The sequence below is a fragment of the Anabas testudineus genome, chromosome 1 (genome assembly GCF_900324465.2).
Source record: "Anabas testudineus chromosome 1, fAnaTes1.2, whole genome shotgun sequence".
Classification (NCBI taxonomy): domain Eukaryota; kingdom Metazoa; phylum Chordata; class Actinopteri; order Anabantiformes; family Anabantidae; genus Anabas; species Anabas testudineus.
This window is the reverse complement of record NC_046610.1, coordinates 20873512-20897489: the sequence shown is the minus strand read 5'-3', so window position 1 is coordinate 20897489 and position 23978 is coordinate 20873512. Positions and strand designations below refer to the sequence as shown.

General features: G+C 40.5%; 3 protein-coding genes across 3 annotated transcripts; 1 reads left to right on the top strand and 2 right to left on the bottom strand.

The window, feature by feature from the left end:
- Window positions 1-116: 116 nt before the first annotated feature.
- Window positions 117-6353, bottom strand: LOC113161534 (transmembrane channel-like protein 7). Its single transcript, XM_026359165.1, has 16 exons — window positions 6197-6353; window positions 4838-5099; window positions 4550-4695; window positions 4241-4396; window positions 4068-4153; window positions 3831-3976; window positions 3598-3745; window positions 3174-3353; window positions 2754-2899; window positions 2502-2616; window positions 2204-2301; window positions 1804-1987; window positions 1543-1673; window positions 1225-1380; window positions 1063-1141; window positions 117-977 (listed from the first exon to the last, which is right to left on the bottom strand). Exons 1-16 carry the CDS (start codon window positions 6210-6212, stop codon window positions 780-782), a joined length of 2247 nt encoding a protein of 748 aa, XP_026214950.1. The 5' UTR covers window positions 6213-6353; the 3' UTR covers window positions 117-779.
- A 401-nt stretch (window positions 6354-6754) lies between these two features.
- Window positions 6755-17091, top strand: tmc5 (transmembrane channel like 5). Its single transcript, XM_026358900.1, has 21 exons — window positions 6755-6895; window positions 7914-8124; window positions 8638-8828; window positions 8986-9060; window positions 10355-10465; window positions 10579-10681; window positions 11037-11118; window positions 11234-11494; window positions 11896-12038; window positions 12125-12269; window positions 12419-12571; window positions 12951-13120; window positions 13693-13768; window positions 13876-13973; window positions 14048-14143; window positions 14245-14320; window positions 14885-15018; window positions 15125-15298; window positions 15828-15906; window positions 16015-16107; window positions 16196-17091. Exons 2-21 carry the CDS (start codon window positions 8051-8053, stop codon window positions 16796-16798), a joined length of 2937 nt encoding a protein of 978 aa, XP_026214685.1. The 5' UTR covers window positions 6755-6895; window positions 7914-8050; the 3' UTR covers window positions 16799-17091.
- A 1228-nt stretch (window positions 17092-18319) lies between these two features.
- On the bottom strand, window positions 18320-22798 carry LOC113162279 (germ cell-specific gene 1-like protein). The gene is made up of 5 exons (XM_026360337.1): window positions 22510-22798; window positions 20680-20727; window positions 19911-20063; window positions 19190-19301; window positions 18320-18614 (listed from the first exon to the last, which is right to left on the bottom strand). The coding sequence occupies exons 1-5, from the start codon at window positions 22796-22798 to the stop codon at window positions 18320-18322; spliced, it is 897 nt and encodes a 298-aa protein (XP_026216122.1).
- Window positions 22799-23978: the final 1180 nt, after the last annotated feature.

Sequence of the window (23978 nt, the reverse complement as noted above, 5' to 3'; positions counted from 1 at the left end):
GCGGCAGCGGCCTCTGCTGGGCCGGAGGTGGAATAACCTGACACTCACAACACTGGTGGTGGTAGAAAAGATCAACGTAGATGACAAAAAGGAGAAAAACAGGGGTTTGACTATTTCCAACATTTATTTTTTATGTACATAGTTCAATGTTAAAGGCAGTCACCACAGTCATGTAAAACATAAAACAGATCAATCTAGCAGATCAAACAGAGTGTTTATTATAATACTGTGCTAAAGTACCACCATCCAAAAGAAAACCATTTTAGAAACCTGAGTGACATTAAAAAGAACATGGTTACAGTTTAGTACTGTGAATTGTAATATTTCTCTGACTTATCCTGCAAGCTTGTACCAAATAATAATGACAGGTTACATTTAAAAACATCAAGCCATACAACAAATGTATATTACTATAAAGGCAAACCTGGTAAACGTAAGAAAATGCTAGTGTTAATACTATTAAAGTGCATAGAGTTGAGAAAGTTTTTTAATTCCAGTAATAATGCAAGTCCTTCTTAGAAGGAAAATATGTCAGACAGAATATACAGTAGGAAAAGCACCACAAAAAATATCTCACCAGCCACAACTGTTTTGGTTTAAAAATACTTGACAGCTTAATAGTTTTTATACTAATTAGAAAAAGAACACTGAAAAGGCAAGACGCAAGTCCATGGAAGCTCCCATGTTGTGTTTTTCACAATACAAGAAAAAGAGTTAAGACATGAATTTCCGATCCAGTACTGCCTCTGGCTTTTGGTTTGTAAGATGAGGTCCTTGTCTCACACATGTGTAGAGGAATCAGGCGGCGGGTGTGTCAGAAACAGCCCTTCGTTGAAATTGCTAGAGAAGCTGGTGTGGTAGCTGGGGCTGCCTCCACTTCTGCTGCGGGGATGAGATGGGAACACTGGGGATTTGGCAGCTGAGACACTCTGGGCCTGGCACAGCTTCTGGATCAGAAAACGTTTGTCACGGCCCTCCTGGGAAACAAAATGACAGACAAATGTGTCAGAATGTTTACCTAGAAAAAACAGGCAGACACGACCAATTCCTGAATAAACCTACCATGGCCAGCTGCTCTCTCAGTTGGTTAATAACTCTCTTGTGTGCACCAGCCAGTGCAATCACATAAAACATGGCCAAACTGTAGAGAAAACGAAAAAGAAAAGTCTAAAATTACAAACAAAAAAACAGTTAAAAGCTTCATTACCTGTTTGAAACACATACCATGTAATGACAAAAAAGGAGATGGCAAAGACTTCTGATGAGAGAGCGAAGAGGAGGGTTTGGATTCTACTGGGGAGCTGGGATACTGTGGTTGGCAGCACCTCCCAGGAGGTTGTGTAATTCACAAATGGTCCACAGGCCTGGGAACAGTTTATTCTGTGGTAAAGGGAAGGTGTATATATGGAGAACAACATGTAAGCACATTTACATAGACAGTCACAAATCTGCTTATACTGAATAGAGAAATTCACCATAGTATCTATACTTCCACTGGAGGTTGTATCAAAGCTGCAGAGAAACAAAGAGGTCATTACTCACTGTGCTACACTAACAGTAACAGGTACACAAGCCAGAGCCAGGCCGATCAGCAGCACGCACAGGAAGAAGAAGTTGGAGCTGGACGCTCGGAACGGACGTGTGGCCGGGCGGCAATTTTTCACTAATGACACCTGAAAAACCCAAAAAGAACGAAATGCTGCAGTGACGTCAATCAAAAACATTCTAAATGCCAACGTCAGAAAACCTACATATGATTTTGATCCACACAAGAAAAAACAAACAAACAAAACAAAAAAACACCTTTTTGATGTAGAAGATAAAGAAGTATTTGATGGTACAGATGGCAGGCAGGATCGGGCAGTAGAACGTGCCGATCCAGCAGATGGTCTGACCGTAGACAATCTCTAACACATTCTGAGGAATAGCAAACTCCTGCTGGCCCCACCACTTGACAAGGCCACAGTCACAGTACGTCACTATCAGCCTGAGTAGGACAGTGCAATGTAGAAATTAACAATGGGACAAAACTTTCAAATGAATGTTGCGAGGACAGGCGGAGAAATTGATCCAAATGACTAATTCAAGAATGATAGAATTACACATTTACACAGCTGAAATGTCTCGAAACAGCTTAAGGTGATCTTATTTTTGTACACAAACACAGATGATTACGAATTTTTCAGGTAAAGCGAGAACATACTTTCGGGGAAACTCTACAAAGAGGGTGACAGCTGCAATTATGATGAAGTCAAATATGGTCAGTTTGTACATCTCCTGGCCAACACGGGTCTCCCAACACTGTGGACAACAAGGTGGGTGGACAAGACAGAAATTAAAGACATGCTAACTATATTTCACCACAGAACTTGTCATTGCTTCAGATCCATGCCAGTAAAATAAATGATATTGTACTATATAAGACAAAAGTAGATTTGATGCTGGCACATAAAGATTATAATTATTATTATATAGTATTAGAACTTAAACTAATGACTTACAGAGTAAAGTGAATGGTTATAGCCACAGATGCAGGTCCCTTCTTTACACATAGTGATCTGAGACCAGAGAGAGAAGAGCAAAACCCCAATGCTGGTCAACCGCATGAAGACACACCTGTGAAAACAGAAAAAAATAAAGGTAGCAGTTCAGCCATTTATCCTCACTGGGATTCTAAGGCAATTCATTTCCAAGTTAACATAACCATCGATAGAATGAATGGATGAAAATGTAAGAAGAAAAGTCCACTGCACCTCATGAGAGTGAAGCGAATCTCAAAGGCTGGACTGTAGTCCTCATAATTGATGATAATGGAGAAGAGGAGGGGAGTAATGAAGTTGGCCAAGGTGATAACAATTGAGGGCAGATACTCAATGATGAGATCCATAAAGGAATTGCCCTGCAAAACAGAAAGAGTTATATTTAGAGAATTTGATGGCTACTGGTTTCTGTTTAAAGCTTTCTTAAAACGTTTCCCCAAAACAGAAAGAGTATGTTAAAGAGCGAAGTTCCAAAAAAATCCTAATAGTTTGAATAAAGTTTCCGCATAGTGTGCAGAAGGTCTGATTAATACTACTACTACTACTACTACTACTAATAATAATAATAACAATAACAATAAAGGACAGAAATGAATGAGAAATGGAATAATTACACAAAGCACTTGTCATTACCTTTTCAATAGTCTGTGCTTGCTGGGAGAAGCTGGTGGCTACATAAATGCTGTAGAAGCAACAAGCCAGGACGCTAATAACAAAGAGGTTGAGGATGAGGCGGATGAGGTAAATCCGACACCTCTCTTTGCGCGTGCGATCCGCTATTTTCTGCTTGATCCTCTCTTCTTCCAAATCCGTCTGAGGAAATACAAAGCACTCAGTGGAAACATCAGTCATCCTGTTACATGTAAAACACCTTCTAAACTATGACTCCTTTCAGAATAAAAAAACTACATCCATCTACATGATTGAAAAGGATCTAATCTGTCCATGTTAACATCACCCAGCTTAGTCATGTACCCAACCAAAAACTAATTTCATATCCAGACTAAAACCAAACATCTCTCAGGACTCGGTTCCTCTGGGATATACAACGACTAACCCTGAGCTCATAGAGCAGACTGCTTCTCTTCAGCCTTGCAGCATTCTTGTCAGTGATGCAGAAATCCCAGCCAGCAAAGATCTTGTTGCAAAAGCTTTGGAAGCGATCCTCATCCTGGACCAGGTTACGTTTGAATCCTGTGGCAGATCTTAAAAGAAAAGAAAAAAAAAAACACTTCCAAATACAGTTCATTCCAATGAAATTAATTCATCCCACTTTTGCCCTTTTGGTACCTTTTAACGATCCAGATGAGACTGAAAAACAGATAGGCTACGGTGGCCAACAGGTACGCCAGTGGTAAATTGTAAGTGATGTAGGAAAAGTGGATTTTGTCCACCTTGTAGTAGCCATAGAAAAGATAGGTGTCTTCCAGAAATCCCTGCAGGTGAAGCACAAGCAGTGAGTGAGAAAACTACACGGAACAACATTTTTCTTTTATGGTCCATTTAACACAAAGTGCAAGAACTTACTTGACCAGAGAGCAGATCCGCAAGGTGATCGTGAAACATGACGAGACCTCGACGAGCACTGCTTGGATACACGCTACACACGCTACCTGTCACATGACATGGTAAAACCTCAGCTCAAGAGTACAGTACGTTCCGTTTACGCTCTAGTTCAGAACAAATACGCTTTCACTGACCGTTATTCTGGCTGTAGGTGGTATTTGCAGAAGCATACGGCGCAATGATGATGGGCAACATGACGAAGCTGAACATGAGCAGAAAGATGATAAAGTTGAGCATCACCAGGAAGCGCAGGAAGGAGAAGTAGGACAGGATCCCTGTACCGAACATCCCTGTTGGAAGGAAAAGAGACAAAAGGGAGAACGTAACTCTCGATCAACAAAATCACACCTGATGCATTTTCTGTAGAGCCAAAGAACATTTAATTTAGAAATGAACAGTGTCTCTGTAAAGACACACTTTTCCAACGGTCAGAAATCTCTCACCCTCTATCAGGTGGATGTCTCCCCTCCAGAGCTGCAGTGCCTTCAGCCACACTTGGGCTTCATCCTTCAGCCTCCTCATACACCTGCGAGTGTTTTCCCTCCACTGCCCCCAGCTGCTGAGCTCGCAAGCTTTATCCAGCTGTCTCCTAACAGGTTATGGAGTTAGATAAAACGATTGTTGAGAAGCCAGCATATTATTCGCGGATGTGTTAATCATATGATTTTAAAAAGAAGTAAAAAGTAGAACTAGAAAAAAAACAAAAACAACACTAATTTCTACTGTCCTACTTGTGTGCACGTTTCTCCTCCATGCTCATGGCCAGTTCCCTGATGGGTCTCTGCAATGTAGGACTCTTCTGTATCTCCTGTCTGGTGAATGTGCTCACACTCCATTTCAAACTACCAGAGGAGCTGAGACGCGATCTAGTACTGCCTCTTCGTTTGGTGCTAACAGCCGACGGCTTCCTGCGGTACAGCAGGGACTGATAGCTGGGGAGCTGGTCCAACAGTGGGTTACTGGTCGCTTTTCCACTGCGATCGGTGAAGAACACTTGGAAAAGATTAATAAATATGATTTAGATCCTAATGAATTAAGGATAGTTCATCAATGTAGTACTTATGGTTACCATCTAAAAAAATACATTTTCATTTCTATGTGTTTCATTTCTATGTGTTTCATTATGGTTAAAATTATAGAGTATAATAAAAATCCAACGTAAATGACTAAAATTAGCCAGATGTTGATTCAGACAGTGTGAACAAGAGAAAAATCAGAGTCCCGAACATGTTTGAGGGCATTTAAGCTACAACATTTAGGTAAATAATGTATTAGCCAATAAAACTCATGCCGTCCAATACAATATGTGCCTTTATAGGCATATATGACAGCAAACTGCTTAGAGTGGCGAGAAAAAGTATGTGATGGTCAAGAGTGAAAGCTCACAGTGAACACACACATGTGAACCTTTGAAAATGTTATGGTTTAGTGCATAAATATAATAAAATCTGATCTTCATCTAAGTTATTAGATTAGAGTATTAACAAATCTAATGTGCCTAAAATAATACCGAGAACAACTATAAAACTTCATATTGTGTTAATTCATGGATTCACAAAGAAAACATCAGGCATGTTAATTAATGAGAATAATCTAAGTTGCAGCCTTAATTCAAAAACAATATTTACTGTATGTTTAATACACTATAGTCAGATAGATGCAGCGTTAGTGACTTGAAATCAGGATATGCCAGGATATGTCTATGCAAAACTAAGTTTGTCATATGACGATCAGGTTGTTGTGAATTTGACATTGTCTCCACATTCAAACATGACATCTCTGTGTTCAATCATTACTCAGATGACTGTAATTCACTCCTTTGCTGTTTTTAATCCAGACGAAGACAAACAACAGTCAAACTGCAAACAGTGAAAAAAGACACCAACAAAACTTTGCTAATATCCTAAACACTGGTACCGGTGCTGCCTCATAAGTTTGCTAACTACAAGGATAAAGGTTTTCTGCTAATTTAGCGGCTATTAGAGCTAAGTTAACTTCGAAGCTAGCATTACTAGCTGGTTAGCTAAAGCCGAGCTAGTTAGATCGTAGAGAAGTGAAAAGAAAAGACAGCAGAACACCGAAACTTTTACCTGAATCTACCTCCATCGCCCCCGCCTTTGATTACCAGATTAAGAAAGACTATTAATCGGATAATATTGGAGTCCCAGTTTGCTAACCATTAACCTGAGGTTAGCAGAGTTCGTGCTCCAGCTGTCAGGAAGAAAACTTCCAGACACTTCCTGAATGTGGAAGCTGCTCCAGGAGCAGCTCGGAGCTCCGCACGGTCTCGATCTTTACTACTGTAAACTTAACTTATTGATCTGTTCAGGTGTTTTTATAATGCTATTTTTAATATTTGCAAATTGCATTATAATTATTATTATTATTAGCAATACTTATTCGTTTATATTCTTAAATAAATCCATGTAGTTGTATTGTTATTATTATTAATAATATTTTATTAATATTATTGTTGTTGTTCATGATAATATTTAATATTTGGATTTTTTTAAGTTAGAAAACTTGCAAATCAGGCTTGGAATAATAGTCAAAATCGAGGCAGCAGACCAAAATAGGCTGTGCTGACCTTCGGACCCTCTGCAAACACTGGCCCCTGTGCACCTCATTGTCATGTTTCATTAGGGGTTTCCTGGTTGCTCATTCCTTTCAGACTGCATGTTTCTAACATGCAGTTTTATATTTTATACTAGAAATCTGAAGTCATCATGAAGACACCCTCAGGGCTATTTTCTTTAACTTTAAACTTTGACAGTGGATCCATCTATCAGGTAAAAACAACAACAACAACAAAATACAATAAAATAAACGGAGGAGAAGAAAGTATTAAACCTGTTCAAAGAAAACTGAAGTATGATTTTTTTTTTGTGTGTGTGTGTATGTTCAGGTTAAATGTAATTTAATATCTAAATATTTGTATATGTAAAAATTTTATTCAGTGGTGGCCCATGGGGGAATACATAATCAACAATATTTAAAATGTTATACATGACTAAGAAACATTTCATACACTGGTCAAAACTGCTCCATTGGGAAAAAAATCTGCATATTAAAAGATGTTAAATAGTAATCAGTTACAAAAACTGTAAACTTAACGTGTAGGCACAAATGCCCTGTTCAGAAGCAGTGGACTTCTACCTTTGCGAAACTGGGAGAGTAGCAGGAAGTATTTATATGTAACAAGAACTTCCTGCCAGTTAGCTGGACAGTCCCTTGCCTGATGCCACTGACGGTGGCTGTCATGCTGATCAGGCTGATCGGCAGGTTATTAATAAGTGACTGTTCTTAAACTCTCTTCTACACAATATATTCAGCATCTATTCTCTCAGCTTTACAGCCAGGTAAGCAGAGTTTTTTTTCACAGAGCAGAATGTTATATAAGAGTATTTGTTTAATCTATAGCTACATGTCTTAATACACTATTTTGGTGCCACTTACTGTGTGATTATTTGTTGATTTTGCAGACTGTAATTTCCTAGTTTTGTGGTTTTATTCAGATTTTCCTATCCTGCCATGCGGTAGAAACCAAGCCTGCTGTATGAATTAATGATGATCAGACAAGGATGAGACTAAGAGATTAAATGACACATGCTTCCTTCTGACAAAAGCTCTCACACTGACCACAGAACTCCACGTAGTCTCAAAATGCAATGCTGCTTGTTTAGGTTGTTAACTTAGCTGTCAACTGGAGTCCATATAAAAAGTAGTTTTAATGTAGGCAAACACACTTATCTTTCTCACGATAGCTCAATTCCCACAATTCTAGTTATCTCTTTGTTTATTTAACAGAACAAGTCACTACAGTGCTTTACTGGAACCGGGCTTTACAACAATGAACATTTTGAAGAGCGACTGAAGCAGGGTGAGCTGAGGGATCGTCACCGTCTCCACCGAAAAGAAAAAAAAGGATTAAGTTGAAGGATCCCATGGCAAGTTACAGAAACAGCGGATTTTTAAACCCTGCATACCATGACAGCGAGACTCTGGAAATTGATAGAAGGTCTGTGGAAATATAATAACATAAAAAAATCTGGTTTGAGTGAGTACTGTGTGTTGTATTGTACTTTTAATCAGAGGGCATGCTGTGCTGTGGCAGAATGAACAGGATGTTCTCAAAGAACAGGCAGCTGTGCGGATATGGTATCTGTTGCTTTATTCCAGGCTGTATGAAAGCTTCAATTATAAGTTCTTCTTCTGGGTAGGAACTTTAAAGCTTCAGCAAAGTAAACTTCACAGACAAATTGATTAGACCATCAGTCTCTCAAGTTTACTCCCAGACTTAAATGTAATCCTGCACTTGCTGTTTATCTGTAAAATGACCCACAGAAGGAGAACATTGCATACTTAGCAGTCATATCTATAGCTCTTGTTTACTTACAGACAATCGTGTTGTTTTCATGCCTTGAGATCCCAGTTCCCTTCTTGAACTAGTACTGGTGGGTGCTGTGTTTGACATCACTGAAAAGCACTTTAAGGTTCACATTAAACAGCGTTTGCTCCATGTCCCCTCTAGGTCTTCCAGCAAAGCCCACCATGCTAATCCTTATGCCAGGGAAGACCCAGCCGGGTGGGGTGACAGGGCAGACACGCATCACTCAGCACCTCAGGGCGGATGGCAAGACGAGAGCAGGAGGGGCAGAGAAAGTATCCCCATGGGCTTCATGTCAACTCACCCTGAGAGTCCGTCTTGGCAGCATGACCTCAGTGAGTGAACGATCTGAGTGCATTTTGAAGTCTTTACAGCACTGTATTGTCCTATTAAGTCATTTGGTATACTATGTCGGCTGGACCGGTATTTCTGTATATGCCTCTGTGTGTTGCTATGTGACACTTCTGTTGATACTTGTTCTCCTCACTTTAGATGACACAACTTTCAAAATCGACTCAGTCTCTCATGTTCGATCGCTGTCTCTTCAGCTTCCTTCTTCAATTTCAGGTAATAGTCAAGTTTATTTTATGCCTCACATAACATAGCTACTTTTGACAGTCAGTCTTTGAAAAGCTCCTGTAAGCTTTCACACTGTTTGCTATGGTATCGCTAAGCAAACACAAAGTGCATTACAAGATAATAATTTAAAATAAAGAACACAACAATGGTGCTGACGTGTAAACTTTAATTATCAATCAACCTAGAAAAATCCAACTGGATAATTATTAATAGAGGCTGCAAAACAATAAATGACAAGGAAGGCAAGGAAGTTGGCAAAGAAAATAGAACCTAGGGGAGGGGACTTTTGTGTTATGTTATCTTAAGCTGGAGGACACTCTATACATGCATCAGTAAAAGGGAAAAAGAACTCTAAGTGGACGCTCATTGTGTCCTTTGTGCTGTACTGTAACTTAATCTTTGCATATTTAAAGATTTAGGATAAAATTCTTAGTTCTTGCCGTGTTATAAGGTAGACGCAATTTGACCTGTCAGCATCGGCCCCCCGCTTTGTTACAGGCAGAAATAGCTTGACAACAGGGTTGGATCATTGGTTTTAATCAGAAAAAAAGATCATGTAAAGACATCACCCACAGTAGCTCAAACTGTATATGACGCTATCATATACGCAGCATATATGACACTGCTATCAGTGTATTTACAGTGGTAACATGTTCATCTCAAAGGTGTCTCAAAGAAGCCCTATCACTGGTGAAATAAGTGCTCAGAACTCCAACCTTAAATGAACTTAGTAGTACCACAGTGTAGAAATACTCAAGTCCTTAATTCCTCCATACGTTCATTGAGGCCAGAATTGTAGTGGAGTATATTATAAAGATGTGTTTTTAATGTTTTGGTCACACTAATAACGTAAATTAACATTAGTAACCCCTTTTATTACAGTTCATTCCAGTAGGAACACTCACTGTGACCTTAGTAATAAACATATAGAAGCTGGGTAGCTGAATCCATAATATTACATACATATAAAACACAATATGTTTTCTAAGCATTTTCTTTACTAAAAAGTTATAGAATAAGTATAGCATCAAATAAATAGGAGTATAAACAAAGTACATATATCTTAAAACTGTACTTAAATACAGTACTTGACTGATTGGACTTTCTCTCACTAACCATTGTGGTTCTGTGCATAGGTAAAGAGAAGGGGAATGTTTGAATGTGAACAGCTGCATGTGCTCCTGTACTGTATTTCACATCTGCTCTGTAAGTTTACTTTTAAATATCAAACTCATGTGAAAACCTGTGATAATCACTCTTCTCTTTCTGTGTGTTCATCCAGCTAACGTGACGGTGAGATGGAGGGGCATTAGAAGGATGAGCATGTTTCCTAACACTGATCCCTCCCATCTAGCATTCGCAGAAGACGCCATCAGGGATGAGATGGAGAATGGTAAGGGTGTCAGATCATTTATGTGGATCTGAAATGTAAAGTGTGACACCTGATCACTATTCTGGATGACGGCCACAACGTGTAAACCTGTTTTGTCATCCTCTGTGTGACAGAGGAGCAGAACCTGGTCAAGGAACTCGTTGCGCTGTCAACAAGAGACCAAATCCGGGCCATTCGGGAGCTTCCGATGAGCTTTGGAGAGAAGAAACATATCAGGTCAGGTTTCGAATCACAAGCAGTTAAAGATGATAAGCTTCCTTTTCAGTGTCATTCTGCTGACCGAGTTAACCATTACACCTTGCAGAGGGTCATAAAACAAAATAGCACTGTGCAAAGACTAGAGGTAATGCACAGCTTAGTGGTGTTGCAATATAGATCACTGGGGCGCCTACATATCTGAACAGGCACACACACTGCCATCTTGTTTCAAGGTACATTACACAAGAAAATGAAAGATCAAAAGTTTATTTGCAGACCGCACCATTGTGGCAAGTATTGTAACGTAACAGGAGTCTGTGGATTTGACTAATGACATTATCAAACCAATAAATGCTCTCATTTGCCTCCACAGGACCCAAGTAATGACATTCAAGTCTTCCACGCAATCCCAACAGTTCACGTGTTGTGCAGATTGCTCTGAGAGTATGTCACGGGTAAGCGCTTCTACAATCATAAGAAAAACATGCAGCTGCACCATAACTTAGATTTCAGCTATCTGCTTCAAAACCTATGCTGCTATGTCATACATGATGCAAGCTGTTCTCTCAGACTTTGCGCAGGTGTGGTTACAGTTTGAAGTCAGCGAGCCAGACCCTGGAACTGTGGCAAGGCATCATGAAAGAGATTAGTGGCAAGTTTGGCACCAGCGTCCTCTCCTATTTTGTATTCCTCAAGTGGCTGCTCATGTTTAACATCTTCTCGTTCCTGATTAACTTTGGGTTTATCACCATCCCGCTGCTTGTTTATGATCCCTTGCCCAACATACCTCCTAATGTGAGCTTCAGAGGACTGGAGATACTGACTGGAGTTGTAAGTGGTGGCTCTTATCTTTCATACCTTTACCTTCACAAGCATCTCAATTACCCCTGTGATTACATTTTCTAATGGCAGTCTAATTTAAAACTGCACTTATCATTATTTTTACATTAGCAATGCACCGCAGAGATTTAGTTTTAGTATCTTTTGGCTCATTGTTTTGGTTAAGTTCATAGACGCAGCAGAGAATAGTTCTCTAGTCTCTACTGTCCACCACCACTCTCTGTTAATTACTTGTTTACGGCTTGTTATGCTGCCACAACTGCCCAATAAATGAATTCATGTAGATTATTAACATGTAGCTGCTTGGTAAAAATGCCCAGCATGGTCATATTACATTATCATGCTATGTTATACTTTTCCACTGCATAGTACATGTGTGTGCGTTTCACCAGGGCTACTTCAACTACACTGTCATGTACTATGGTGGGTACAGCAATGAAACCCTTGTGGGGCAGGTGGACTATAACATGCAGTTGGCCTATTTCTTCACCATTGCGGTCTACATGGTACTGTGTGGAATTGCACTTATCTTCAGGTTAGTCCACTATTTCAATAAATTTTCCTGAATTTTCATTTTTGAATATACAGATGTTATCGGATTTTCTATTCTGTGTCATGCAGCATGGCAAGCTCATTTAAGACAAACCATGTACTAGCTGACCCAGCTTCAGAAAGTGCCTGGCAACTTCTATGCAGCTGGGATTTCAGCGTAACCAATGAGAAAGCTGTGAGACAGCGCAAGAACAACCTCTGTGTCCAACTAAAGGTGGCTGTTCTTGTGTTTCAGACCAATTGTTGTCAACTAAGACCATAAGTCAGGAAAGATACAGTAGTGTATGCATTTACAATGAGATAAATTCACAATAGACTGATCTCATTATTCTTCATTACCATGTCCTCTTGCCATTTGTCCAGGAGTCTTTATCAGAAAAGGCCCAGAGGAAGCGACTAACCCTCTCTGAAAAACTGGGCCACTTTGGTGTTTATCTGGGGTCCTGGCTGCTCTCCACCTGCTTGGCTGTTGGCTGTGGAGCTAGCATCTATTATCTCTGCAACTATGAACAGCAGGTACATGCAAAGTCAAGACTGAACCATTTGTCTTATTGTTAAATAATAATTGTTTTGTTGGATATGCTATAGACTACAGTGAGGAGATATAAAGGCTTCTTGTCTATGTGGAAAATGTAATTCCTGTAGTCCTATATAAGAAAATAGAAAGGTCCTTTTATATGTATTTATTTGTATTTATAGAGAAACTGTCAAAGATATTACTTTATGGCATGGTCATAAGCTGATTACTGTCAGCATGCATCATAAGCTTACAGCTTCCTGACAGTAATGTGTTAAGTCATTTACCAGTGTGACGAGGTTTGCTTCTTTTATTTGCACACAGCATGCAGTACTGTATGTGTCATCTTGAACTGATCTCCTTCTGTTAACTTTATAGATACTGGCAACAGATGCTGCAAACTGGTCTCTGCTTCAGGAGGCAAAGACTCTTCTGGTCCCCTTTGTCGTGTCTCTGATGAACCTGGTTGTCCCGCTCTTCTACTCCCTCTTCAACAAGTTCGAGCACTACTCCAGCCATCGGAGACTGATCTATGCTCTGGTAGTCAGGTCAGAAAGCAGACGTAGTTTCTATCAAGAAGAGCACAAGCTGTACAGTAAACAGCAGAAGACGAAGGAGAAAGTGTTATTTTTGGTACTAAAGCTTTTGGAAAATATGCTTATTTGCCCTTTTGTTGATAGTTACATGTAACACCTGATAACACTCACATATCTGTGTGTTCATTGTAAAATATATATTTTAAGCATGATGACTTTAAAAAAAATGTAGTATTCATAAAAAATTATAATAAATAAATATTATTTCAAACATTATTTGTAGGCATTGGCATGGCGGACAAGCTAACAACAACAGTGAGGCTGTAAACATCTCTCTTTGTCTTGTACTTGTATCACGATAAACCATAAATTACCGCTATCATTTGGCCTCAATAAACTTTAATACGCCTTAATAATCAGGCCAGCAGGGCAACATGTTTCTGCATTTGTTTTACATAATTATCTGAACAGACTAAACAATCTCGGTATAACGTGTCAGTCATGGGAGTGGTGTTTTGGTTCCCAGAATAGGATTCATTTAACGCCCCTCAGTGATGCTCTAACCCTTTGTTTCGTGCTTACAGGAATGTCTTTCTCAAGGTGTCCATTCTAGCTGTGTTGTGTTATTACTGGATGAACGTGGTGGCTGAGACGTTTGTGGTACGTTGGACATGAACTTATCATTTGCCTTTTTATTTTAAAATAAACAAACATTAGTGTCACCATATAAATCTTCATTTTCCAAACGTTATGTGTGTTCTCCACAGTGCTGGGAGTCCATGGTGGGACAGGCTCTGTACCGCCTGGTCGTTGTCGACTTCCTTTTTCTGATGTTGGGATCCTTCTTTGGAGAATTCCTCAGCAAGTGAGTTACATAAATTCAGTCATTAACAACCATATGAACAGGGAAAGTTAACTTAGACAGAAATTCTATTACAGCGTGATTGGAACCAGATTACTACCACGAATCGGGGTTCCAGAGTTCGACGTGGCCAGAAACGTCCTCGAACTCATCTATGCACAGACTCTGGCCTGGTAAGAACAATAAATATAAATACTTGTAACTACTTAATACTGTAATATCATTGTCTGTCTGAGTTTTCTAGTACAGTTGTTCTATCGTCTTCTCTCCATAGGCTTGGGATCTACTTTGCTCCTCTGCTGCCTGCCATCCAGATTGTGAAATTTTTCATCTTGTTTTACCTAAAGAAGGTAAACGCAGTGTCACCAGGTTTGGTAGCATGGTAAACTGAACTGCCATAATGACACGCTGCCATTAGCAGAAACAATGCCAGCACTGCCTGAGCAGCTCTATATACTCTTTTAAAGCTCGGGTTACTCTGTTTGTTCCTCTGGGTCGATAATTAATTTAAAGCCTCTCATTACATTGGCTGCATGCTTTGTTTTGTGTTATGGAAAAGACAGACAGGGCTTTGTATGTGTGGACTGAAGTCTTTGATTGCATTGCACAGTACCGGGCAAGGTCAAGCAATTCCAGAAAAGTAAATGTCTTCAATAAAATTTGTAATTTGACCCAGGACAGATCTAGTGTTGCTGAATGCTTAATAAGCATGCTGAATGACCTTTGAAGCAATGCTTTCAAAAGCTCTGATGAGATCCTTGTGTGTTTGATCATATTCAACCAATAAAGTGAGCTCATAGTTTTGCAAACTTTAATAGTGTTAAGTTACGCCAGGAATAATCAGTGAAAGTGGCATCTGTGTGTGCGTGTGGTTCATTTGTGTGGTTCATTTGTGTTTTTTTGCTCTTCTCCAGGTTAGCCTAACACAGAACTGCCAGCCTCCGCAGCGAACAGGCAGGGCGGCTCAGATGCAAACCATTTTCATCGCCCTCCTCTTTTTCCCTTTCTTTGTGGGGGCGTTGTCCATAGTTGCATACGTTTCCTGGAGGTATGCAAACCTATACACAGTTTAATGCTATACAGGAAACAGCTTGGACACTAAATGTGACGTCCAGTTTAATTAATCCAGTTTTGTTCACGCTGTTCACCTGTAGTCTAACTCCCTCTGAGCACTGCGGCCCTTTTCGGGGACTCAACAACTCCTTCAGTGTTGTTGGAGTCTGGATACATCACCTGGAGGACATTCCTGGTTCTCAGTGGGCCATCTGGATTTACCAAAACATCATCAAGAGTGAAATATTTTATTTTATTGTCACACTCATCATCCTGTAAGTGCATTGATGTGGAACTATAGTGTGTGTGACATTGAATCATGGTGGATTTAATTTGACTTATTTTCAAAAGAAAAACACTTAAAACATGAAAAAAGACATCAGACCATAGGAACTTCTTCTAAAACCAATTAACTCTTTGATATTAAAGAGATTCTCTGTGTTGATGAGTGAAACAAAAGTAAAACTGAATCGACCATGATTCAGAGTTGTAAAAAACTAAATGTGGAAGGGGTGTGAATATTTTTATATGCACTGTAGATCCAAAGTTCATTTATGAAGTTGAGGATAGTAGTAGTAAAAACAACGTTTAACTGTTATTGATATCACATCATCCTCCTGTTTATCCCCTTCTTGGTGTATTTTGCATTCGTAGAACATCATGACTTCATATAGAGCAGTTAAATGTTGGAGGAACAGTCTAGAGCCATGCTAGTCCATATATGAGGCATGATTTGTATTTGTGGTGGATTGAGCTAAATGAAAACTGAAAACTTTTTTATCTGTTTATATTTCTACTGCTCAGAATGATCATATATGTCTTCTGGCAAGTCACTCAGGGCCGCAAGGAGCTCATCGTTCTTCTGAAGCAACAGATTGTAAATGTGAGTCTTTATTGAGTATATTTTGTCTCTAAAATGTACAAGCTGCCTTGAGTACGCTCAAAAAAGTCTTTTTTTTAATTCAATTTTCTGTTGTTTTTTTTTAAACAGGAGGGGAAAGACAAGTCCTACTTGTTAGACAAACTCCAAAATCTCCAAACATCTCAGCCTAATAAAACAAACAAACTGATGAATCAAAAAAAGGTTTGATGTAAAAATTATTTAATGCAAACTAATGCCTTTCGTCTTTAACTTTGTCATCAACCTCATTCAGTATTTACTCGTCCTTCAGCACACCAGAGGCTACTCAGATGGCCGCTCGCCAGGCAGTCAGACCAACTCAAGTGCAGTGGTTCAGGCTTTACTTGCTCGGCAGCAGCTCGAAGAACAAGGAGAAAGATGCGACAGAGGTGGAGTGCCCGTTCCCGCCGACATCTCCACCTCCAGCGCCTTGATACAGGCCATGTTGGCCCGTCAAAGAGCTGAGGACCTTGACGAAGATTTTTACCACATGCGTGATAATCATACATCATCCTTCACCACCCCAGCACCTGCCATGCAGGCCGGAGAGAGGGCAAAGGTTCCAGAGAGAGATGAATACTACAGTACAACAGAGTTTTCTGAAACTCCTGTCAACAGATCCAGTGCTCTCACACAGGCCTTGCAGGCCAGACAAAGAGCAGAGGACAGAGCAGATGATACAGATGATCTGCCATCCTCTGTGTCAGGTGTTATGATGCAAGTCATGCAAGCCAGGGAGAGGGCAGAGGCAGAGGACGCGATTCAGTGGGTTCCCGCTTCCCCACAAAACCCGGCTCCTCCAGGATCCAGCGCGCTCATTCAGGCCATGTTGGCCCGACAGCAAGCCCAGAATGAGTATGATGATGGCTACTGAGCAAATGGCTCTGAATTGACCTTAACAGCATGGATTTTTAATAACTGAAATCAGTCGTGTTATGATGTTGCATCACAACAGTGCAGTACTGTAGCAGGCCCAGCAGACAGAGTGCAGGTTCACCTCTTTATGCACTTTTTTTTACAAATATATTTTCATAGTATATAATATATTTCATCATTTCAATTACAGTGTACAAGCCTTTTCTGATAAATAGGCATAGTACTATACAATATAAACACTAGGCTTGATATTGTGCCATCTGTAATGAAATGTGTGTATCATAAGCAGAAGTTGTTCATATTGTACATATTGTCTGTGAAATGTTGATAAATATAAGGTACAAATAAAAGCAAGACAACATGAAATTAATACTGTGACCTCTAAGTTAAATTGTTAGAAATGGTGCTGAAACTCAAAATAATTCATGCAAAATAAGCCACTAACAAAAAACAATGCAGCGTTGAGAACAGTTTGTCAAGACAACACTGCCCTCTGTAGGGATTATGGATACAGTGCCCCAGGCTTACCATTACTGCCTTCTTAAATTTAGTGTACGGCCAGGGGATCTTTGGTCCCTTCAAAGACCCCTTCAGGACATTTCAATACATAAAATAACAATTATAATAATAATTACTCTTCTCCCCTCCGGGATCAGTATTTCCCAACTATTGGACTCATACAGTATGCAGTTTCCCCAGTTTGCTGGATACAAGAAGACATCCATCGTGGCAGTGTGATGGTTTTACATGCAGTGCTCCCTGAGGGCTAGAAGGTCACACACACGATTTCCAGCCTATATTGACTGAGATTTCCCTGAACATGTTCAATTGCAGTCTTTTTGAACTGACCGACAATCGAGTTGTCAGACTCAAAGTCAAAACATACAGCAAATCGTGATATAGTGAAAAGATACATTTTGACATTAGCCAATCTTTATTTTCATCCAGTCAAAGCAGAAACATAAAATGCAAATGATGTGATGGTATCCGGACTAATTGTGCCTTTACAAGTTGTTGTATGAGTGTTTTCTTTTTCAGTGTGGTTCACAGTGGTTTTAAGTAAGTGATTATTAACATCCAAAATGAAAATATGCACGTTTTCACAATGATTCTGTTCACAGCCATACTGCACACCTACACTCTGCCGCTTATTTACAGTTTATATATCTAGGCACGTCATTTGCAGTGAGTATTTGTGGCCCTGTGTTACAATTAATGAACACTAGTTACACTCATAGTTTTGCATTGATTTATTGTTTAGCTGAAACATATTTAATAAGGCTTTTAGCATGTGAAACCCCCTCCCCCTATTCATAGTGGTACACTTTCAACCTTGTGTGATTAAAAATCTGCGACCTGTTGTGGTTAAGGCAGTGTTCAAATGTATTCAATGGAGCTAATGATGTGGATTGAAGTTCTGTTAGGGGTTCATCCCGTACTGAAAGCCAAGCAGAGTGGGTGACAACAGCGCCTCCGTCCATCGAGTTGTCGCAATACCACCACCTACTGTCTCATACATTCAGCACTGTTCTTCTCCTAAGGATGCTGTAATGTCGCTCAGGTCCAAAGAGTCAACAGGTATGGGAGTTTTCCTGCCGCCTTGCATGCTCTGGCTGGAATAAATCTCCACAGATTTGGAGAGGGAGTGCACCGAATGTTCCCGTAAGTATCCGAAAGCCTCCCTTGCGTCCTCCTCACGGATGCTTTGCTCAAAGGTCTTGCGTTTGTGCCTGAACTCGATGACAGTCTTTGTGTAGGAGTTGAGAGTCGTGACTGAAGCGCCCATACAGCAGGTGAAGGATGCCCAGGCAATGCTGACAAAGAAGAGAGAAGAACTCAGTTGAACTTCTGAGTCGGGACACAATCCATATTGTGTTTTTTCATTTCTTCCCTTAGTATTTTGGCAGTGTTTGCAGAGATTAGTGTCAATCATTTTTTAGGTCCTGCCTCTCCCATTTAAGCATGCAGGGGACATGTGAGATCACACAACCAAATCATCGTCTCATGTACTTTTCACACAGGCTGGTTAATGCCCACAACAGGTCAAGAATTGTTCAGTCTCTAAAATGAATTCTCAGCATACTGTGCATATTGTAAAGGAGCGAAATATTATCCCCTTATGCAATTCCAATCACGCCTGTATTGGGGCTTTGGACACCAAAGCCTAATCCGACCATAACATGAGAGCTTTGGGCTTTTTTCATTAGAGACAGTGATGCTGGGGAGAGGTGAGAGCATAGCTACAACTGACTCTCTCAGCATGCAGAACGGTCGATCGTCTAATGGTTAAGTTAACTTTACATTTACAATGAAATGTGTATATATATTTGTAAATAACGTACACAGTATGAATAAATCTGTGCTCTGTTGTGTGTCTGTAGATTCATACCAGAAGGACCAGCCATAGTCCCAATTGTAAGGCCTCCAGTCAGGTGGGCCGTGGCTGACAGTGACCTGGAAGACCTGGGTGTACATCACATGAGCCACCATGCCAAGAAGACCTGAAATCAATGTATAGTTAGCTAGTTAGCTGACTGTAGGACATGGTTCAAAATCTAAATTTACACAAGCAGCTTTCTCCAAGAACAGATACAACGCCTCATACCTATACAAATATATATGGGTAGTAAATCCAAACATACTGAAACAATGTAATCCCAAACCTTAAATCCCTATACCCAAGTAGTTCATGCTTGTTAATACTGAAATGCTCTGAGCTGTAAAACAAGTACCGTCTGTAGTTTCATCTGAGCTCCATGTTTTCATCAACCACCACAGAAACTAACATGTCTTCACCTTTTGACTTGGCACTATGATGGATTCTGTTCTTAACTGTACTCCTGCGTCACCCATTTTAAATTCAGTTTGGATTTATTCCTGACCAATGCAGGACAACTGGTTCCTTGGATTGAAACAGGATGTCAGCAAGGTTGCATGTCATCTTCTAAATTAATTTTTAAAAGCAAATGACGTAGGTTTTCTTATTTTTCCCTAATCATGAGATGGGATATGGGAAATCCCACCTCCCATATTTCAGACAGCTCTTTATCAAATCATCATGGTCATGGAAAATGGAATCACAACCGCCTCAGATTAACGTGCACTACTACCTGAGAGCACAGTGAAGATGGCAGCGAAGGCATTGAGCTTGAGTCCGTCTATGACGTTGCTGGAGTGGACCAGCTCCAAACACATGAGGCTGAAGCCCACCACCAGCAGAACGATGTACAGCATCTCAGATATCAGGGACAGCCACAGCATCCCTGCAAAACAAGGACATTCAATCAAGTGGCACTGTGAGAAACTTCATACTTTAGTTTTACTCATTATCTCATTTAATATCTCATTTATTATTTGTCTTTAAAATGTATTTTAGTATTTACATTTGAACTTTGTATTTATATCACCCCTCTTTAAGAGCAAATATTAATTGGCATGTGAATAAGTCTCCAAGCATCCTTAAAATCGCACGAGATGTAAAGCAGACATATGTTTGATTTAGATTTAATCCATCGTTTGAGGGTTCAGAGCTGCTAACAGGAGCAGATGTCAACATTTTCAACTGACGGGCAGCTGTTCAGTTTCAATTCATCTCAGAGCTCTCCGGTCCGCACACATTCGTATTCTGCTTCCCACTTAATCAAGCCAAATGTAATCTGGCTACATCTTTCTGACACTTTGCATATCAACAGGAAATTAACATTTCTCAAAGGACTATGTCGGCACAGCTGACATTAACACCAAATGTTTATTAGTTCATGTATAAAACTAAACTAAACTAAATAAAAGGCACTTTACACAGACAAACATCCTCTATGAGCTTTTGAAGGATGTTTTCATGATGGACAGATCTTCTGATCATGAAAAGCAGTCACTCACCTTTCTCTGATGCTGGGGCCAAATCAATGAAGCTTCTGCATCTCTCACCTAGCAACAGGAACAGTGGGAAAAACAAACTGTTATATCTTAGCGCAGGACAATTTTGCAGAGGCGTATTTAGCTAATGCTTTCTGCTGGACTGCCTGTGTGGTGATTCGTTTATGGAGGATCAGAGGAGGACATATAAAAAGTTAAAAAGGTCAGAAGGAACAAGACCCAAAGAATAAACAAACACTCTTTGTGCTGAACTGATGCGGAATTAATTCCAAGTCCTAATTTGTCTTTCATTCCCAGTTTCTGTCCAGATGTGTTTCACAGGATCAGCTCAGTCCTCACAGTGACACCTCCTAACAGGTGAAGCCACACAGCTGTTACAGTTCATCCTGCATTATGTCATTTCAGCCCAGTGGCATATCTCATACCACCTCAGTCACAAAGCCAATGCTCGTGGAAGCTGTGTGACGTTTTACTCACAACCTGTTATCTGTTGGATGTATTTTTCTCCTGATGTGTCCCTGTACTGTTCCTGCTCTGATGGTAAATAACTGTGTCTGCGTCTATGCCTGCTCATCATTACTTGTATACTCACCTGAACCTCTTACCACGTGGCTGGCTGTAATAAATGTTAAGTGTGAACTTAATCTTATCGATGGTTGTACATTTTAGTCCCGCTCCATATTTCTAAACTGTCACTGAAGCAACAAGAACATCAGAGTTCACCAGTTCAAAAACTGAATGAGCAGGATGTTAAATAAGAGCTATATCCGAGAGCTGCAGCTCATTCAGTGTCACCAGATGGTGCGCTGGCAAGGACATCTGCTTCTTGTTTTATTGAATTATAGATTGCACAGAATAGATTTTTTATAAAACGTAATAACAGGTGTGTCTATCAAACCTTGAATAGACTCTGACATCTAAGGAGAACCTTTGTAAATGTAGGGTGTAAAAAAATGACTGTCGACACGACACATTCCTGCAGATGTCATTTTTTCATCTGTCGAGCGGGGTGTGTCTCTGGATTTGTGTGGAACACTTTAATCAGGTAGAAGTAGGGTGGCAACAGCTGTTTTGAGGAAAAACTCATCAAGGCCCCTGTTACATAATCCTTATTAAATCAAGCTGTCTCTGCCCCCCCTCTCCAAAGAACAGCCACTTGATGAGATAGGCATGTTCTAGCTATTCCTACTTAGATAATCTCAGTGTGTGCTTCGTTCCTATTGTAAAAACAGGTCTTATTAGCACAGGTTATGCTGATATCAAAGACAGTTGGAGTTCAAATCGGACCACACCTGAACCGGGACGCTCTCTTTCTGATGCGTGTTACCTGTTCAAATCATCTTTCCCCTTCACTCTGTTTTAATGGTTTTAATGTTAGATGTGCCTCTAGACTGGATAAAGCTTGTATTCCAGGTCTGTACAGTTTTATAACCCTAGAAATAGAAGGTGAGATTGCCCACTTGTGCTGTGTGGCATTATGACAAATAGACACCTCTATTCACCTCATTTCAGAGGTAAACATTTGTGTATTCGGGTTCGTTTTTTCAATTGGGAATAGTGAGTCAGTGTGTTAATGGGCTCACACATGTCAGATTAAATAAAATGTGACGATAATAATAACAGTAATCTGTGAAATACATAAATAAATAAAATGGGAGTAGGCAGACACATGTATCTGCAAATGCAATTATAAAGCTGGTAGAATTAAAAAAACAACTAAAATACAGTTTTTCTTCTAAATAACATCAAGTCACTGTCTGATTGGGGAGTTAGAGTAGGTTTGTAGGCGCACACACACACACACACACACACACACACACCTTCGCCTCTTACTTTCATCGTGGATGTTCTCCTCACATGAGGACCAGATGCCGGTGTGGAACTGGCGGAACAGGAACCTGTCGTCCCCGGTCTCCCAGCTGTACACCACCTTGTTCGGGTCCGTCTCGTTCACTCCGTAGTCGATACACTGGTGTGTGCGCAACTTGCTGCACTTGGGTTTGGGCACTCTCTGGGTGCCCACGCACCAGTACGTCGTTATGAACGCGGTTATGGAGAAAAGCAGCGCGAAGAAGTTCAGGCTGACAGACAGAAGGGTCCTGCATTTGCGAGTCGACTTCATTGTCCGCGAAATGGGTGCAGAGCCAGAGAAAACTTCATGGGTGCACGGTGGAGTGTGCGCACGAACGCACCGGGTGAGGTGGGGGTCCCATTTGGCACTTCAACGCGTCCCAAACGTCTCCGGAGATGCGCAACGCACGGACAGCATCCCCTACACTGAGCTCAGCTGGGTGCCAAAGTGTCACATTCCCATGATGACACTGTTCCCATGTTGACACGCGTGCGTCCAGCCTGTAGGACGTCACGTTGTCAAAGGATTTGACGCTCGCCTGCGTCAAGTGTGGGATTTTCTTCATGATGTTACTCTCTCTCTCTCTCTCTCTCTCTCTCTCTCTCTCTCTCACTATGATGCTCCACTGCTTACAACCTACCAGCAGATTGTGGAAGTCAACAGTTGCCACTTACTTACACATCACTATAATATGCAGCCAGAGCTCACTGCAGAGTTTCAGAACATCTTAGAAACTACTGCTGCATAAGTGAACACATTATATGAAGGGCCTCAGTGATGTGACCTGGGTGAGGGTTGGTTGGGGTTTAAGTTTGAAAAGTGTTAAAGGAACACAGTGTCTTTTTAACATCAGGCTTCACTTCAGTCTTAAACCATTAATAAATCTTGATGTCTTTTCAAATACCTGTAGATACACACATAAATGTGCATATTTAGGAATATAAGTAAACTAAGGTTGGACATTACTCTGAATCCAGAAGCACATTGATCAGTCAATAAAACCAAAGTAATCAAATATAACCACTGTGTTCATGGTAAGTTCATGAGTGTAAATGCAGATTTAGTCGTCTTTATTTCTGAGAATTATTTGTGTTTTCAGAGAAGCTGACCTGTGCTCTCTTGTTTCAGGGGAGGTCCCTGAGAGGATGATGAGCCTGCTGCTGCTGCTGCTGCTGCTGCTGCTGCTGACCACACTGACGATGGCCTGTCGAGCTCTGCACATTGTGGCAAGCAGAGATCGTTCCACAACACGCTGACAGTCTGCAGTGACTGTGCTGCATCTCAGAGACCAGACTACGCATGAGTGCTGCAATTATGTGTGTGAGAATGAGCTAAAAATACAAGATGTGGGAGCCTCTTCAGGAACAGTGTTTACAACCCCAGTGTAAATGAGGCCAGATAGGGCCGACATCTATGTTACCTCAGCAGCACGCCTTCATCCTCAGCCCCG